Below are 19,491 nucleotides of genomic sequence, written 5' to 3' on the forward strand. Positions count from 1 at the left end.
AATGTCAAATACATTTTAACAGTCACTTGTCGCCTCCTAGTTCCGTAACGATGTAATCGATACAACCGTTATTTGAAGCAGCAAGTTAGTTTTAAAATGCGATTTGATCTGATTGAATCGAGATCGCGATCTGTAGACACATTGATGTGGACTGTCCGCATTAAAGCATTTCAGTGGGCTTAAACAGATCGCCCTTTACAGCAGATTTAGTTCAAAAACAACTGACCTAAATATGATTTTCAGTTACAATAATTCATCCTAAAATTCAACATTAGTAGGCTGATTACTTTTCGCCATCAGTCGTGCGCGCACTCGAGGATCCCCCAGTTCTTGGCTAATTTTCAGTCAGACTTGTAAATTCAGTTCACTGGAGAGTCGCTCTGAACGGATCATTGAATCAATGATTTGTTGACTCGAGAACAGCTGCAATACGATCAGTCCAATTCGCGAATGAATTGTTGATGTGATTTGTGAATCCGATTTAACAGGATGATTGAAAAGAATCAGTTCGTGCACGAATCGGACACGGATTTTGCGTCTCTGAGTATGTGACTATTTCTTCATTTTTAAAATAAAGAGTAGATATGTTTTATGAAATGTAGTGGAGTAAAAAGTACGATCTTATGCTTTGGAATGTAGTGAAGTAAAAGTAAAAGTTGCTCAAAATAAAAATACTCGAGTAAAGTACAGATACTTGAAAAATGTAGACTACTTAAGTACAGTAACGAAGTAAAAATACTTCGTTACTGTCCACCACTGGTCTGCACAGCACCTCTTCAAGTCGAATACACCCTTTCCTGTAGCTGACCTGCATTATCCTTCCAGGAGGCGTGGCTTTGCCGTCGACGTCAACTAACGTTATTATTCATCTTTAAGCGCTGCCCCTTGATCGCGGCGTTTAAACTGGGCTACTGCCTACCACCTAATCACTGAACAGAGGGCAGTGCCAGACAACTTGTCACCAGAAGATCTGCTTATTTCTTTACGGTGTCCTATTTGTTTATCAGACGTATTGCACTGCCACTGGGACTAAAATCTGAAAATGAATATACCACTGAAGACACTTCTGATCTTCGGCTTATTGATTGCACTAGTGTCTACACAAGAATGTGAGTGTTTTTCGTTTCTATAACAAACTGAAATAGAGAAATTTGGAAGGAATGTTATATTTAATTGAACGAAAAAGTAGAACTTCTTCTACAGGTCGTTGTAGAATCTTTTCTTCTGGACATCTGTGTTATTGGATTGTTAAATCGTGATTACAAATTGGCTTACTCGTATGTTTTAAACGATTATTATTGCTGTAAATGTTGTCCTGTTGTTAATGTTTTATAAATCTGACATATGTTTTCCCTTGACTTCTTGGCTTAAGTTTATGATTACTTAATAATTATTCATTATTTTGTGTGCGTTAACATGAAAGATTTGTCATTTCAGTCAAGGATTTTGAGCTTAGACTTAAGGTTATTAAATATTAATCTAGGTGGAAATATTAATGACCGGACAACTTTGAGAAAAAATAATTTTGGATTGTTTGAAAGTTTTTGTTTAAAGGTGGTCCACAAATATAGCAATTGAATTACAGTAGACCTTTTGTCGTTATTTTACTTTTGTAAGTAATTAATAATCCTACATACAAAAACACAAAAAAAAAAACTTTTGAAATGTTTTACTTTACATGTAGGGAATCTAGAATATATGAAAGTTTCATTTTTAAAAATAATTTACAATAAAAAAATGAACTTTTTCATGATATTCTAATTATATGACCAGCACCTGTAAATCAACACTGGGATTTTCTGTTATTTATCTACAGATAGGCTGGCCACTTGGGTAAACCATTTATTTGGGTTTTTCGATCAGTGTGCCTTATAATGTAATTCTTTACTTTTCTAACTTTACTAAACTAAGCTGTCAGTGAGGGGTAGGGTGGTGATGTGTTTGCTTTTGGGGCCACTGTAAATATGATCATGTAATTATGAATCAAGTTATCATTGATGTTACTTGGAGATATAAGTTGTTGTTTTTTTGTTTTAGTTGGGGGCCTTATCAAACCAGTGTCATATCAGTAGATGTACACCCTTGAAAAGCCAATAACTTTGAAACAACTTTGAAAGCAATAAAATGTCAGCACTAATAAACACAGACCTCATAATGAAGATAATAAAGTTCACTGCCAAAAAAAAAAAAAAAAAAAAAAAAAAAATCAAGTTGCTCAACTAATCGAAGAACAATTTGATTTCTTCAAAGTAATGACCATTAAACTAAACGTTCTCGTTTGTCACTTCCCTGAAATATAACCCATAGGAGCGTTTACTAAAGTGGCGCCGCTATCGACGACAGGACACTTTAATTTTAATTCATGAAATACGACCCATAGGAGCGTTTATTAAAGTTGCGCCCCTATCAATAACAGGACACTTTCATTTTAATGCATTGTTCCCTTTTATCTGGATTGTGTTTAGGGTTTCGAGTAGCCCAATTGGGAGAGCGTTGCATTGACAATATGCAATTATGTGATCATGCGATCGTGGGTTCGATCCCAGGAAATGCATCTGCTCATAAAGTGTATATGCACTATAAATCACTAAGGGTAGGTTTAGGGATGGGGTGGGTGTAGTCGTTAATAAAAAAAAAATGAGTTTTGGTAAATGGAAATAGGATAAATGGTGTAAAAAGTCCACACATTGCATTTAAATGAACACGCATTTTGATTGGTAACGACAGTCATACGTCTTTTTATGACGACAGACGTAACACCACACTGTCATTATTTTTACGCCTGCTAGAGGGCGCAAGACTTTAAAACGTAAATATAGGTCGTAATAAGGTGCCTATAGGGTCGTTTGGAGGACAGTCTATATTTGTTTCTTTTGGGGGTTTTGTATCTAAGGAAATCTATTTTGAAGTTTCCATGATGTTAAAAAGCACTTTATCATAGAGAAAGAAGTGTACTATATTAAATATATGTTATGTATATAAAATAAATATAATATATAATATTTTAATTGTTATAATATATATATTTTGGTGTCTAATAGAAGCAAAGATGGCTTCACCTAAAATACAAATAATAAAAAGACTAATCTTTATGGATAAACAGTAAGGCTGTGAAGACTTGAAATTTCAGAGACTGCAGCCTCACAACAAATGATCTGGATGGATAAAAAAATATGCTTTTTTTAAATTTAATAGATAAAAATTAAGTTAAAACCAAGATGATTAAAAATGAGTCATATCTTTACACATTTAAGGAGAGCTCATGATCATGGTTCATGGTTTTCCCTTGTGTTCACAGTTAAGATTCCAGCACTGGTCTGTAATGTCTGTCGAATACACATAATATCATGAAATGTTTTTCTATGGAAAACATGGGATAGTTTCATCAGGAGAATGGACTATTGAATACAAACTGATTAAAAGAAAACAAAGAAGTGGTGTTTGATATTTTGTGTCTGGATTTGGCAGTGGGAATTTTCCCAGCTGTGATAGAAGAGTAGAGAGAAGCAGAGTGTTATGCTAATGTTTTTCACTGTTTCCAGGTTTACATATTTCATGTTCTTCTTCCAGTGTCTTGTTCTACATATACTTTTTGACTTTTGGCAGTAGTTCTGGTATATTGTTTTATATTTGCACTTGCATGGTCTTTCTGCTGCCCCCCTTAACATACAGTCTTCCACCACAGCTGGAAGTGGAGATGGAAGTGGTGAAATCCCAGATACTTCAATCCCAACCACCACATCAGCAGGTACTCTCATATCCATAATCAGAATCCCCACTGGCAGGCCTACATAGTACCTTTAATCACAAGAAGTCACCCTTAAAGATATAGTTCACACAAAATTTAAAATACTGTCTATCTGTACTACTGTGTTGATGGTTGATATTTTTGAATATTTCTTAAAATTTACTGCCGACTCGTCCATGCAACGGCATATATTTCCCTTGCTTTGTACAAACGCAACTTTTGCCATCTTGCATCTCAGTTACCAATACGGGTTATGCATGTGACTTTCAGCATGAAGCCTATTATAGTGAAAATTACTTTGGAGGACTTCAGTATTAACATTACTGTAATATTGTTTTAGTGAATCTTGTTCTAGGCCAGTTGATTTGTACATTGTAATTGATTATTTCTTTGAGTGGAAGCTGTAAGATAAAATGTAGGTAAAGGTATAAAATTATTTCAACTCAAATCAGTATTTCTTGTCCATGTATTTATTGATGAGTAGCTGTATATTATGTCATCTGGTCATTCTCACCAAACAAACCTCATCGGGTTGATGTAAGGCTGTCTGATATTTCTTAATATTCACTGTCGAAACTGTGAGTTCAATTCCCAGCTTAAGGTCCTTTGCCGATCCCATTCCCCCCTCTCTCTATCCCATGCTGTGATTACCCTGTTGGAGTTCCTTATGGTCTTTCTGCAACCTCCCCTAACATAAAACCTTTCCCCACAGATACTAATGAGACAGATCCTCCTGCCACCACAACTACTACAACACAAGGTACTCACACCTCCATAGTCCAAAATCACCCTAGCAGGCCCAAAGGCTACATAGCAACTTTTAATCATAAGAAGAAGTGATCTCTTCAAGTTTCAAAAAGGACAAAAATTCCTAAAAGTGTCATAAAGTGATCCATATGACTTTCTTTCAGAGTTGCATGCCCGCTTATTATAAGCAAATTTGGGCTTGTTTATTCAAGAAGTTGTTCATATATTTGGGCAGTCACGGATTGTGTTTCTTTGGACTTATTTACAGAATACAAAATGTCTGACCGCTTTATCATTATTTAGTTTGTGATTATGTTTCTCTTTTAATGCCATTGCTGCCCTTTCTGTTTCAATAAGCACTGTGGTGTCAGAGGCAAGTGACCTCTTTCAACTGAAATGGTGCTGTTTTTGCTAGAGCTGCATGCATTTAAAGATTACGTTACTGAATGCACAAACTGACTGTATCTATTTTTTACATCTGAAGTAATTTGATTCAGCATTGTATGCCATTACATGCTGCAACAGTAAGAAATTTCTTAAATAATAAAATTCACAGGCATCAGTGCACACATATTATATTTGTAAATCATATCTTAATTAGATAGCCAAAGGGGGGAGTGGCTAGAGTTTAAGTGTCGTATGAGTTTTGAGGACAATAAAAACATCATTTTAATTCAGTGTATTCATGTCCTTTTAGAATAACAATATTCTTTATTCCTTTTTAAGGTCCCTGTGCTTCCAGTCCTTGCATTGGAGACAGTAGATGTGAGGAACGGTTCGGGGGCTTGTTTGTTTGCATCTGCCGTTCTGGGCTGGTTTACAGTAATACAAGTGGCTGTATTCAAAGTATGACTAGTTCACTTTTGAATACATCTGTGCAAATGTGTGACACAACAATATGAATAAAACAGGCAGCCTTGTTATAGAAATTAAGCTTAAATTATTATAAACTATTAGTGACACTGACGAAGGCAGAGCAGCCGAAACGTTTGTTCTTTGTATCTCCTGTTTCAGACAATAAAATTTATTTTAGAGTGCAGACTTTTTGCATTGATATATTTAAGAGAGAAGTCTTAGCACCACATTAGCTTGGAGAGCGTGGTGAATGCATTGATTGAATCTGCTATCATGTGACCTGAGAATATAACAATTCAAGTACAACAACTACCTTGCTTGCTCTGCCACTATGCATTTGGAATCAATAAACACATTCTAATATTTTATACATTTATCTCTATAAACACATTCATATAATTTATATTCTATTTTTATCAATTGCAGCAAAGGTCTTCCCTGGTAGTTTAAGATTGATTGGCGATTTTGATCCGCAAATGAGTGACATGACGTCTGAGAAGTTTAGAAACACAGCAAACACAATTGAGGAAAACGTAAGAGACTGAATTTCCTTCTGGGTATTCAGCATGTCGCTTTAAAGATTATCAATTTTTCCTGTTTAGTAATGGATGAGTGATATAAATAAATGGTTGTAAATAGGTAACAGTTGATGTAAAACAATGTTGCTTTCTATATTCTCAACACAAATACAGCTCAGAGAAGTCTTTAAAGACCTCAGCGGATACATACATTCTGCCGTTTTGAGTCTGCGGTGAGTACCACTTGTTACAATACTAGTCTTTCCTTTAAACATGAACCTGTGGATGTTATAGCTGTTTACAAACCACAGTCAGCTTTTAGTTTTCTTTTACTCATTGAGGAATATATGTTGCAAACAATAGTTGCCACTTTTGATCTTAGCATTATGATCTGCAGTAGAGTAGCTTTGATATGGCAGCTAGCTTAAAGCTAACCAGTTGTAAACTGCTAGCAGTGCCTTGCATCTACAGAAGCATTTTTTAATATGGGTTGCATGCATGTTTTTTATCGTAATTTCCTTGCATCCACCCCTACAGTGAAGGCAGTATAATTGCAGAAGTGCAGAATTTCTTTGACTTGAAATCCAATGCCACGACAGAAGAAATTCAATCAAAGATTCAGGATGCAATTGAAAACAGCATAATATTTAATGCGTCTGAATTTGAACGTATGTATAAAGCTTCTTGTCACTTCTTGTTTCCAGCAAGAGTACTGAATGGTTTATAAGGATTGTAAAGAAGCATACATTAGTAAATTTAACCTTTTACTCAATTCACAGAAAAGTCTGTGTGTGATCTTCAATCTTGTGACAGAAACACCACAACCTGTAATGAACAGGTTAGTGGTGTTGCAAGTTGCACTTGCAGGGAAGGGTACGTTAAGTCACAATCCACATCTCAAGTCTGCCTTGGTAAGTATCTTGAAACATTTATCTTTGTTTCCTGACTGTTATGTATACACAACTTCAAAATAGTCATACTGTTTCTCATCATTTTACTATCGTACTCTCATCTGCTTACAGCTTGTCCTAATGGGGAAAGGGCGGTTGACACAGAAGAATGTGAAAAGTAGGCACCTGCGTTATGTAATTTTCAGATTTTCATGATTGTATATAAAAAATAAAAGTCTTATTAGAAACATTTCATATTATATCATAAAAAAATCCATTAATCCTCTATAGCGTATTCATTAAGCCCAAATAAAGAAAATCTTGTCCCAAGCCCTATGAATTTAAGTGAGATATTTGTAACATCTATATTAACTGTTTTTATTACATATTATTTTAATATAACTAAATCAACCAGAATACATAAGATTGGACCAGAAAAACTCATTTTTATGTAACAGATCAGGCAGAAAGAGCTTCCTAAGGAAACAGCTGCCTGTATTTACTGTTTACAGTGTAAAACTATAGGTAAAAAAAACATCTGGCAAAAACCTAAATGTAATATAATGTAATATAAATATTGTTATGGGTGTTGTGGTTGTACAGTATCAGAGATGTTTTGCTAATTGTAGGTGTCCATTTGGGTTTGCTGGGTTCAACTGCAGTGATCGTAAGTAATTCCTCCTCCATCATTTGAATCAAGCTGCATTTCTCTGTTACATTCAGCTCCTTTCAAGGAATTTTTATTCATATGTATGCAATGCAAATTCTCATTACAGCGTATCTTTTGGTTGTGGTCGTGGTCTCCACTGTTTTGGGTGCATTTCTGATCATCTTTATTGTGGCACTGATAGTTGTAAGTTGCAGGTGAGGGTCAAGGACACATTCTCCAGTGCTCATTTACATAACCATTCTTCTGATGTAACACACTCATTTTTGTCTGTGCATCCATTTACAATTGTAGGAAGCAAAAGGAAAGCTCTTCACCCCAGGAAGACTTTAGCTTAAGTTATGGCAATATGGAATTACATAAACCTACAGGAGTTCCCAGGATCCCTCGGGCCAACCCTGATGCCAGCTGGAAGTCTAATAATCTGGAGATAACCAATAGTGGGAGCAATCAGGCACTGGTGACCAGAGATCGCCCAGAGAGCAAAGCGGTAAAACCACAGCTAAAACACTACTCACTATAAAAGTTTACAACTGTTTGATCCAAGTGATAAAATCTCCTTTATTAATAATGAATCTGCAAGTGCTTAAAATCATTATTTGTATCATTATTGTAGCGCTATTCTGATCATGAGGAGGATGTGAGCTATAGGGGTCAACTTCCCCCAGTGTACTCCGGTTATGGTGGGAGAGGAGTGGAAAATGGTGGTGTCCAAAACCCATACTTTCGGCAAGATGATGACAGAATGCGCAGATATTAACATCTCTTGATCAGGACAAATCTCTGCAATTGGATGATTTTTCATTCTTCATATGGACTGAATTACTTTTTTTATTTCTGTGTTGACTAGAATTCAAAGGTTAATGAAATGAAATACAAATACTACAAACAGTTTATGCATTTTTATATACATCTTTCTTTAACCACAGGAACAGAATTCAGATTTCCTTTGTATTTACATTCTATGGTATTAGCTAATCAAATTCAGTTCGTGGGCATCACTTGGTCTAAGCTTTTGCTTTAAAAGTGTTTGGACAAAATGAACTGTTGAATGAAAGCTGTGTTGCAGGGATCTTAGCTTTTACAACAGCTCCTATTCTACATTTCATTTTCTTTACCATCTTACAAACTTAAAATCAATACTTTTTTGGTTTGTTGGTTCCAACAAAACATTCTTTCAAAACACACTAATGCTTCTAATTTAGTGAATGCTTAAGTCAGATATTTTCATGTTTGTCTTTGACAAATTTTTGGGTTTTATTTGGTTTTAGTTTTGTTAATCCTTGGGCTGGAACTCAGGTACTGTATACAAAATAAATCTAAATAAATCATTGTTTCTTTCGACATTCAAGCAGTAATACACCCAATTTATTCAAGAAGAGAAATGATGATTAACTGTTCTAACTGTAGCTATGAGATTTGATGTATTATGCCATGACTATGCCAGTTGATGTATTTTATTACTAATTATTTAAAAATATATAATAAAAAGGTATAATTTTTTTTTATATTTATAACATGGAATTAATAAAGCATTTGATTTTTTAAAAATAATATTTTCAAAGGTATTTGTGTCATCTTTTTCCATCCATTTATTCTCTGTTAGTGTATGACATTGAACAGCTCTTCAAATATTAGATATAAAGGGAAACAAAAATAATTATGAAATATTCTTATGAAACTTTGCTCTCATTTCTACAAAGCACATTAATATGTGAATTAGACATGAACTAGATATACGACGATCATTAAAAGCACAAACAACTTTTGCTTGTTTCTAGAATAGGCTATGCCTATTAAAATTTTCCTTCCTGCCATCTTTTTTGCTATTTGATTCCGAAATACATTTCATTAATGTAATTACACTCATGTGCACTGCACAACACACTTCTAAATAGACTATATCACACACTGCACTGCCATTTAATCATTATTAATGCTAAATTGCTGTTAATGATAAACTCATATCTCATAACTAAAATGAATTCTCACTTAGCATCACCCTGTCCTATTTGCAAATATGTGTCGGATAAAGTGGGACAGAAGAAAAACTGATTCTGTAGAAAATATTATGATTTGAAATTTCATTCTCTTTTCTGACCAAATTCACATCATAAATTATGTAACTTATACCCAATAAGATTTCAGATTTCTATGTGTTTTTGCCATAGATGGTTGTGATGGTTGTGACAATATGTGACATCATCAACTTAGGATTCCCAAAAGCTTAAGTGTTTACTTAAATGACATTTAACCATTTAAAGAAATTCATATAATGAAGATCATATAGAAGCTTAACTTTGGGCATATTCACTTTATAAGTGGAGAATTGAGAATTTTTTCCTCCAAGATTAATACAAATTGTATAATCAAAGAAGTAAATATTGCACAAACATATCTCTGCAATATATTTCATAACACAATATAGTGGAAAAATGAGTCTTATATATCAGAGCGCTGAAAAAGTGGCCCAAAATAACAAAATAACTTACAGCTATCTTTCATTTTAAATACACTATAAATAAGCATTTTACAGTAAAAACAAAATCTAACACAAACCATGAGGATTATTATAGACATATAAAAATATTACATTTAGTTTTTTAAGTGATGTGTTTGGCTATTTTATGCTATTATTGGTTAGGACAGTATACAGATCATGGGGTGGAGAAGGGAACAGGATCAGCAAAGAACCTCGAACCAGGAATCGAATTCGGGGTCACTGGTGCACTAAATGTCGGAGCTCTACCCATGAGTCTATCAGCTCTAATAATATTACATTTTGTAAACATACAAACGTTATGAGTTAATATTCACCCCAAAACACTTTTTCGATGAGTGAAGGCACATGTTTGTTTTTTCTTTCTTTCAGTAACATCTGACACTAATTCTGAGACATAGTTCATTTATCTGTCAGTACACTCTATTGGCTGTATTTCTGCAGGAGTTGCAAAATCTTACCAATAAAGCAAGTAAAAGGATGGTCCTCCCGTTATACAAAAATGACACTGAAGAATTTTTGCTGATGCTCACGTTTAACTGGAAAAAGTTAATATTAGATTAAAGTCATACAGAGTCAGGGTCATAAAGGGCCAGACCTTTGTCTCCTTCATCCAGTCTTTGCTTATTTTAAGAGAAAAGCTCATCAAGGACCTTTTTAGTTTGGAGACAATCTCACCTTGGATGGATTGGATACTGAGACAGTTACGGAGCTAGAAGTGTAGAGTTATCCTCAACTCTGCAAGAGCTTTGACCAAATAAAACAATAATGGTCAGACCAGGTCTTTATGTTTTAGCAGTGCTATTTTTAATCCAAGGACCCTCCATTGTGCAAGGTAAGTTTATTATAATGTTTAAATCAAATATTTCAATATTTGCCTTTTTATAATTCTGTATTTTGCTGCACAGTATTTGCACTTGAAAATATATGTGTTTGGATGCTTTTTTTTTTTTTTTTCTTACAGTAGACTAATCCTTTTGTAGAATATATTTAATTTATCCAATATGAATATTGTCCATTTTGGAGCACACATATTAACTTCATCCAAATGACAAAAACTAGCATTTGGCATACGTTCACATCTTCTGAGTTAAACTGATGAAACCACATTCTTTTAGGGAAAGCTACTTCACGAACAAAAAGTAGCCAACTACATTTAGGTGCTTAAGGGAGCTTAAGGAGCTTAATGTTTTTATAAACAAAAAAATAACTAACTATCCAATAGTATAATTTATAATTCAAAGTTAATTGCTGGCAAAATAAAAAACAATGATGGGTTTTAAATGAATGAACAATTAGGATGACAGTGTAAAATGTAAACAGGTGAATTTACACTAAATACAAACAAAACACTCTAACACAGCCGAGTCGAAATAGAACGGGGCTCGAATTCGTGAATCATTTTTGGGAATCTCTTTATTTAATCAACCACTTGAACGGACCGATTCACTAGAATGCATCGGACTTCTACATAGGAGAGAAGGTATGGGGGAAGTTTAGGCTGAACCTTGCCACACCTACAAACGAGAGACAGTTTAGGTAAGTGCGTATGTTTTATCCCCAATAACGTGCTACACCGCTTCTCGTTGAATAGCTCTTTATACTGGAAAATCTACATTATTATTCTACTTTCAGGCCACTAAAAATGTTAGAGCCTTTGCAGCTTTAGTTTGTAACGCCCCAACAGTGAGTATAGCAAATTTTATTAGGCATCGCATGAGGTAGAGTTCAGATGTTCTACACAGTAGCTCCTAAAGCCATAAACAGAGTTACTCATTGATAAGTTATTCCTTGCAAAGTGAGATTTTTTTTCCCCTAAATTCCCATAAAAACTTAAGTCAGGGCCAGAGTCATTAAGATTTTATTTTAACACCAACCTTTACATTCGCTTCTGGCATTTTTCTAAACTCAACAAATCTATGATAATAAGTAATGAGCTAGACCTGAGCAGTGACGCCCATCATACTAGCAACAACATTTTTATTTATTTATTTAATTATGTTTTACTTATTTTATTCTTTTGACTATATGGACACATAATATATTTGTCACATTTCCAACTGCTACAAGTGCTATTACTGTAAGTCATGTTTTATCAAATTAAATTGCTGGTCAGATAAAATTAGCCCATAATTCTCTGAGCAGGTCAGTGCACCAGCGCTCAGTTCCAGTGTAGTAATGGTCAATGTATAAGTCAAGACTGGAGGTGTGATGGAACAAAGGACTGCACGGACGACTCTGATGAACTGAACTGTCGTGAGTATCTTTGTGTGAACTGATTGTTGGATTTACCCATGCTAAGATGTTATGTCAAAGCATCTGCCAAATGCATAAATGTAATGCCATTTATTATTATGCACAGGAAATATTTTTAAACATCTTCTCATTGTATTTTCAGCATTATCTACTTGTAGCTCTGAGGAGTTCAAGTGCCTGACAGGAGGGGAGTGTATTCCTCAAGCTTTTGTATGTGATGGAGAACCAGACTGCACTGATGGCTCCGACGAGCAAAGAGCCTGCAGTATGTCTATATATGTGCCTTAAATGACTTAAATAATACAGTTAATTCAGCAATAAAAATGGGAGTATTAACACAGTTTATTAATACTGTTTGTTTTCTAAGGTGGTCAGACATGTAGCCCAAACCAGTTCACTTGTCGAGAAGGGCAGTGCATTCCCAAACAATACAGATGTGACCATGTATCAGACTGTGTGGACAACTCAGATGAGAACAACTGCAGTAAGAATGTTTCTTTCTAATGTAAAAAGATAAAAAAAGATTTTTTAAAACAAGCTCCTATTTATTAGTACATGTGCTGGTCATATAATTAGAATATCATCAAAAAGTTGATTTATTTCACTAATTCCATTCAATCCATTCAAAAAGTGAAACTTGTATATTATTTTCATTCATTACACACAGACTGATATATTTTAAATGTTTATTTCTTTTAATTTTGATGATTATAACTGACAACTAAGGAAAATCCCAAATTCAGTATCTCAGAAAATTAGAATATTGTGAAAAGGTTCAATATTGAAGACACCTGGTGCCACACTCTAATTAGCTAATTAACTCAAAACACCTGCAAAGGCCTTTAAATGGTCTCTCAGTCTAGTTCTAGTTCTCACAATCATGGGGAAGACTGCTGACTTGACAGTTGTCCAAAAGACGACCATTGACACCTTGCACAAGGAGGGCAAGACACAAAAGGTCATTGCAAAAGAGGCTGGCTGTTCACAGAGCTCTGTGTCCAAGCACATTAATAGAGAGGCGAAGGGAAGGAAAAGATGTGGTAGAAAAAAGTGTACAAGCAATAGGGATAACCGCACCCTGGAGAGGATTGTGAAACAAAACCCATTCAAAAATGTGGGGGAGATTCACAAAGAGTGGACTGCAGCTGGAGTCAGTGCTTCAAGAACCACTACGCACAGACGTATGCAAGACATGGGTTTCAGCTGTCGCATTCCTTGTGTCAAGCCACTCTTGAACAACAGACAGCGTCAGAAGCGTCTCGCCTGGGCTTAAGACAAAAAGGACTGGACTGCTGCTGAGTGGTCCAAAGTTATGTTCTCTGATGAAAGTAAATTTTGCATTTCCTTTGGAAATCAGGGTCCCAGAGTCTGGAGGAAGAGAGGAGAGGCACACAATCCACGTTGCTTGAGGTCCAGTGTAAAGTTTCCACAGTCAGTGATGGTTTAGGGTGCCATGTCAACTGCTGGTGTTGGTCCACTGTGTTTTCTGAGGTCCAAGGTCAACGCAGCCATATACCAGGAAGTTTTAGAGCACTTCATGCTTCCTGCTGCTGACCAACTTTATGGAGATGCAGATTTCATTTTCCAACAGGACTTGGCACCTGCGCACAGTGCCAAAGTTACCAGTACCTGGTTTAAGGACCATGGTATCCCTGTTCTTAATTGGCCAGCAAACTCGCCTGACCTTAACCCCATAGAAAATGGGTTATTGTGAAGAGGAAGATGCGATATGCCAGACCCAACAATGCAGAAGAGCTGAAGGCCACTATCAGAGCAACCTGGGCTCTTGTAACACCTGAGCAGTGCTACGGACTGATCGACTCCATGCCACGCCGCATTGCTGCAGTAATTCAGGCAAAAGGAGCCCCAACTAAGTATTGAGTGCTGTACATGCTCATACTTTTCATGTTCATACTTTTCAGTTGGCCAAGATTTCTAAAAATCCTTACTTTGTATTGGTCTTAAGTAATATTCTAATTTTCTGAGATACTGAATTTGGGATTTTCCTTAGTTGTCAGTTATAATCATCAAAATTAAAAGAAATAAACATTTGAAATATATCAGTCTGTGTGTAATGAATGAATATAATATACAAGTTTCACTTTTTGAATGGAATTAGTGAAATAAATCCACTTTTTGATGATATTCTAATTATATGACCAGCACCTGTATATAGTAATTTAAAAATCTGTCAGACATTCGGAATATATATATAAAGATTATATACAAAAATAAAAGTAAAAAAATACTAAATTCTATGTATAATATAAAATCTAATATATACAGATGTGGTCAAAAATTACATAGCCCTTGCAGAATCTGCAAAATGTGTATTTTAACAAAATAAGAGTGATCATACAAAATGAATGTTATTTTTTTATTTAGTTCTGTCCTGAATAAGATATTTTACATAAAAGATGTTTACAAAATATAGTCCACAAGACAAAATAATAGCTGAATTTATAAAAAATGACCCATTCAAAAATAATCATATGCTTGATTTTTAATACTGTGTGTCGTTACCTAGATGATTCACGAGACCACGATAGTTTTTTGTTTTGCTTTGTAATAGTTGTTCATGAGTACCCTATTTGTCCTGAACAGTTAAACCACCCACTGTTCTTCAGAAACATCCTTCAGGTCCTGCAAATTCTTTGGTTTTTCAGCATCTTTTGCATATTTAAAGCATTGACTATGATTTTCAGATCCATCTTTTCACACTGAGGACAATTGAGGGACTCAAACACAACTATTACAAAAGGTGAAAGCATTCACTGATGCTACAAAAGGAAACACAATGCATTAAGAGCTGGGGTTGTACATTTTTTGAACAGGATGAAGATGTGTAAATTTTTCTTATTTTGTTTAAATATCATATTTTTGTTTAGTACTGCCCTTCAGAAGCTACAGAAGATACTTAATTGTTTCCCTGAAGACAAAATAAGTACAATTTACTCTGATCTTCAAATTCAAAAAGTTTTCACCCCCCGACTCTTAATGCATTATGTTTCCTTCTGGAGCATCAATGAATGTTTTCACCTTTTGTAATAGTTGTGTTTGAGTGTGAAAAGATGAATCTCAAAATCATAGACACAGAGTATTAAGAATCAAGTGTATGTAAACTTTTTAATGGGATCATTTTGTCTTGTGGACTATATGTAAACATCTTTTATGTAAAATATCTGATTCAGGAGAGTACTAAATAAAAACAATATTCATTTTGAACGATCCCTCTTATTTTGTTAAAATAGTTCACATTTTTTGACCACAAAATTAGTCCTAAATTAAATAAAAAATGTAAATATAAAAAATCTGTTTAGTAACAAATGTGCATGTTTATTTTAGCACTTCCATCACGGAAACAACACAATGCAGCCTAGGCCTATAAAACATTTAAATAAATATAGTGGCTGTAAGAACATCTCTTTCTACTGTACAATGAAAAGAAATTTGCCATTTACCATTATTCTGTAGCAATACAGACTCCTACTGATCAATATATAGAAGCTTAAAAAACGGTTAGAAAATTAAAAACATTATTTCAATAAATAATTTTTTTTTTTTTTTAATAATATAACATATATTACTTGTTAATAATATTATTTGATCCAGAATGAACTCCAAAAACTAAAATGTATTGCAAACAGGCCTGTGATGAATGTTACAAAGGTCTTTAGCAATGTTATCTTTACAAGACAAAAAGCATATGACCACTTTTAATTGTAAAGTACACATAAAAATCTCAAGATAAATCAGTTACCAAAATGACAAGGGAGTGCCGGTGATGGGTAATGTAAAAAAATCTATCATCACCAGGTTTTTGAATGCCAATAAAATTCAGCAAATTTCCTGTTGTTGAATCCAGATTACCCAGCCTGCACAGAGAAGACATGTGCTAACGGTGCTTGCTACAACAACACTCAGCACTGTGATGGGATACTAGATTGTCGAGATGGATCAGATGAATCCAACTGCAGTGAGTGAGAGTGTAGTGTCATTCAGAGACGCCAGTAAAGCGTGTTCAGATTAATGTACATCATTTGACCATGTACAGTACATCATCATGGCAATTTCTTTCCCTTCTATGTCTTTCTTCCCTGAAACAGCGAGGCACTGTCAGTCGCATCAGTTTGAATGTGCCAGTGGATACTGCATCCCAATGTCATTTGTCTGTGATCACTGGGATGACTGTGAGGACAGCAGTGATGAGCAAAACTGTGGTGGGTCCAACAATACCTCTCACCTATTCTACCAAAGCTGCAGGCATTGCAGAAAGCTAATGTATCAGGAAGTGAATGTGTGTTTTTGGTTCTTTATGTGTCATAATCAGTCAAAATATACATTAGTTCATTAATAAAAGTACCAAAAAGTAACTTGTTTTTAGTATGTGCTAATACCATCATTTTTGGACATGGTAGTACAATGTAGTTTTGACTACCAAGGAAATGCCATAGTACATAGCTAACTTATAGTTTTTTTCTGCCAAATAAAGCACTGCTATGTTGTCTTTTTTGCCAGAGTATCGGACATGTAGTGGGTCAGAGTTCGCCTGCAGTAATGGGCGCTGTATGCCTCAGCAGTGGGTGTGTGATGGCATCAATGACTGTGGAGACTTTAGCGATGAAAATGGATGCGGTGAGATTGACACCTTCTCTTTCCTGTCAATATGCAACAGATTCAATCACATCTATTATATAAGATTTAGAAAAAAAACATATGATTAGTTAGTCATATGATTAGTTAGTTTATCCTAAATGCTTAGGATTTCATACTTTCAGACCCAGGTATCCGAGACTGTTACCCTGGCGAATGGCCCTGTCCAGGCTCTTCAATGTGTGTGCCTATAAACAAAGTGTGTGATGAACACCCTGACTGCCCTGGTGGAACAGATGAGAGCAATACTACAGCACATCTGACCTGCGGTAAATACCTAAAAGACATGAAATGAAATAATTAATAATAATTAATATTAGTATATATATATATATATATATCAAGTTAGCCTAACAGCAGTCACAAAGTATTCACTAGATGCCAGTATAACTATAATGTATGGAAGCCTGTTTCCACTACGGAATAAAAAATAATTAAAAGATAATTGCGACTTTTTGACTCTCGAATTGCGAATTTGACTTTCACAATTGTGAGATTACATCTCGCAATTTTGACTTTTTTATTAGGATTGTGAGATATAAACTCAAAATTGCGAGTTACAAAGTCAGAATTGCGAGATATAAACTCGGAATTCTGACTTTTTTTCTCGCAATTGTGTGTATATCTTGCAATTCTGACTTTTTTCTCACAATTCGGACTTTTTTTCTCGCAATTGTAAGTTTATATCTCACAATTCTGACTTTATAACACGCAATTGGGACTTTATATCACGCGATTCTGACTTTAACTCACAATTGCGACTTTATATATTGCAATTCTGACTTTATAACACGCAACTGCGACTTTATATCACGCAATTCTCAGGAAAAAAGTAAGAATTGCGAGATGTAAATGCAACTGAGTTTTTAGAAAAAAAGTCGCAATTACCTTTTTTTTTTTTTTTTTATTCCATGGCGGAAACAAGCTTCCATAATAATAAACTGATATGCCTTGAACATAATCTCAATCATACCCTCAGTATTACAGGACAATTTATTTAGTTTTTTGTGTATTGAGTTTTTACTTTAATCACATGTCTCTGGGTGAAAGTCACATTTTATTATAATATAGATGATGACCAGATGATGTGACTTTCATATCAAGTTATGCATGTGACAGACAGGCTGTAATCACTCAGCTGCCCTAGATAGTTACAGTAACTAACTACCTCTGATAACACTCTGTCCTGTAGGTTTAAACCAGTGTTCTGCTTTGAGCTGTGAGTACCGCTGTCATCCCAGCCCGCAGGGTGGAGCCTGCTACTGTCCAGATGGCTTCACTGTGGCCAATGACAGCCGCACATGTGTGGGTCAGTGCATGAAATCCCTTTATTATCTGATTACAGATCATATTTTTATCTAAATCTGGATATCACATTATACTGGACAAAATAGTTCCTGTGAGTTTATACAATCCAGTTTTTTTTACAGAATTACCCTTAATTTATTGGATTAGCACTTTAAGACAGATTTAGCATGTGGGTTAATGACTAATAAGGATGTCTGAGATTATGAAAAGAGAAATGAGAAATCCTTTAAATATTTAGTTCAAAATGCAAGTGTCAAGTTCTCAGATTTCATACATTTTTGATAGATATTTTGTTACAGTAATACAATTTTATACCTTTCAACTCAAAATGTGAGTATGCATAATCATTATTATTATTATTATTTTTTTTTAAGTTATAGTTATAGTTATAGTTTTTATTTTACATGACAACAAAATGGCTTCTTGTCACATGACAATAAAATGGCTTCCTGCATTTTAGTTATGTAGCACTTTGATTTGATGGATGAAAGTTAAAATATTAATCATATTTTAAGACAGAGCTGATTTACTGCTTATTTTATTAGTGAAATTATATAAAAAAGATTATACCAAACTAAATTTGTTGCAATCTCTGGACTTTTCCACATTAATCCCCCCAAAAAAACCAACAAATCAAAATTACTTTTAATTCAGAAATGTAAAATGTATTCAAGTCATTGTATGTATGAATGCATTTGACTCATGTATGTGGTTCATCCTCAGACTATGATGACTGTAAAATTTGGGGTATCTGTGATCATTTCTGTGAGGATCGCCCAGGCACACATCATTGCAGCTGTGCTGATGGATACTTCCTGGAGCAGGGTCATGTCTGCAAGGCCAATATTTCAGGTGAGTAGAAAATAGAACTGAAACTGCTTTTAACAAGCTAAAACTTCGAACGTATTGCTAAATGAGTGGTATTTCTAAATTTAATTCTAATCTATTTTAATGCCTCAAACTGTTAGAGTTCAAAATTTTAATACAGGATCACAGCAGCTCTTCCCACAGTACTATGAATCCCATTCAAAGCATCAATTAAACATCAGCTGCCTACACTGAAGGCACTACTAGGAAAAAATTTGTATAATTTTTATTGCCACAAATACACAAAAGCCTTTTTTTGCTATTAAAAAATACATAATTATGTGGTTACTTGCATTTCATAATTTGCAATTACTTGTGTTTTTTTACATCACCGTCTGCCGTACAGACGCATCACCATATGAGAATCACAATAGTAGTATAATGCAGATAAAAATAGAAATGGCATAGTCATATAGCCAAATGTTATAGTATTTTAGTCAACTGCTATTTGGCTTTTTAGGTTGTGCACAGCATTTTAGAAT

At 34.6% G+C, this 19,491-nt stretch overlaps 2 protein-coding genes across 2 annotated transcripts in view; both read left to right on the top strand.

Moving 5' to 3' along the window:
- The first annotated feature begins 897 nt into the window (after nt 1-897).
- muc13b (mucin 13b, cell surface associated) lies at nt 898-8,979 on the top strand. Its single transcript, XM_051915455.1, has 13 exons — nt 898-1,109; nt 3,686-3,748; nt 4,461-4,508; nt 5,222-5,341; nt 5,777-5,883; nt 6,043-6,101; nt 6,406-6,536; nt 6,648-6,779; nt 6,891-6,936; nt 7,388-7,425; nt 7,535-7,622; nt 7,720-7,915; nt 8,042-8,979. The coding sequence occupies exons 1-13, from the start codon at nt 1,043-1,045 to the stop codon at nt 8,183-8,185; spliced, it is 1,239 nt and encodes a 412-aa protein (XP_051771415.1). The 5' UTR covers nt 898-1,042; the 3' UTR covers nt 8,186-8,979.
- A 1,635-nt stretch (nt 8,980-10,614) lies between these two features.
- lrp2b (low density lipoprotein receptor-related protein 2b) overlaps nt 10,615-19,491 on the top strand; it is a 47,298-nt gene continuing 38,421 nt past the window's right edge. The window contains exons 1-10 of the mRNA XM_051915532.1: nt 10,615-10,760; nt 12,071-12,181; nt 12,324-12,446; nt 12,549-12,665; nt 16,047-16,157; nt 16,288-16,401; nt 16,700-16,816; nt 16,960-17,103; nt 18,027-18,143; nt 18,866-18,994. Of these exons, the coding sequence (XP_051771492.1) occupies nt 10,694-10,760; nt 12,071-12,181; nt 12,324-12,446; nt 12,549-12,665; nt 16,047-16,157; nt 16,288-16,401; nt 16,700-16,816; nt 16,960-17,103; nt 18,027-18,143; nt 18,866-18,994 (1,150 nt within the window). The 5' untranslated portion in view covers nt 10,615-10,693. The remainder of the gene's footprint in view (nt 10,761-12,070; nt 12,182-12,323; nt 12,447-12,548; nt 12,666-16,046; nt 16,158-16,287; nt 16,402-16,699; nt 16,817-16,959; nt 17,104-18,026; nt 18,144-18,865; nt 18,995-19,491) is intronic.

The sequence above is a fragment of the Ctenopharyngodon idella genome, chromosome 12 (assembly GCF_019924925.1).
Source record: "Ctenopharyngodon idella isolate HZGC_01 chromosome 12, HZGC01, whole genome shotgun sequence".
Lineage (NCBI taxonomy): Eukaryota > Metazoa > Chordata > Actinopteri > Cypriniformes > Xenocyprididae > Ctenopharyngodon > Ctenopharyngodon idella.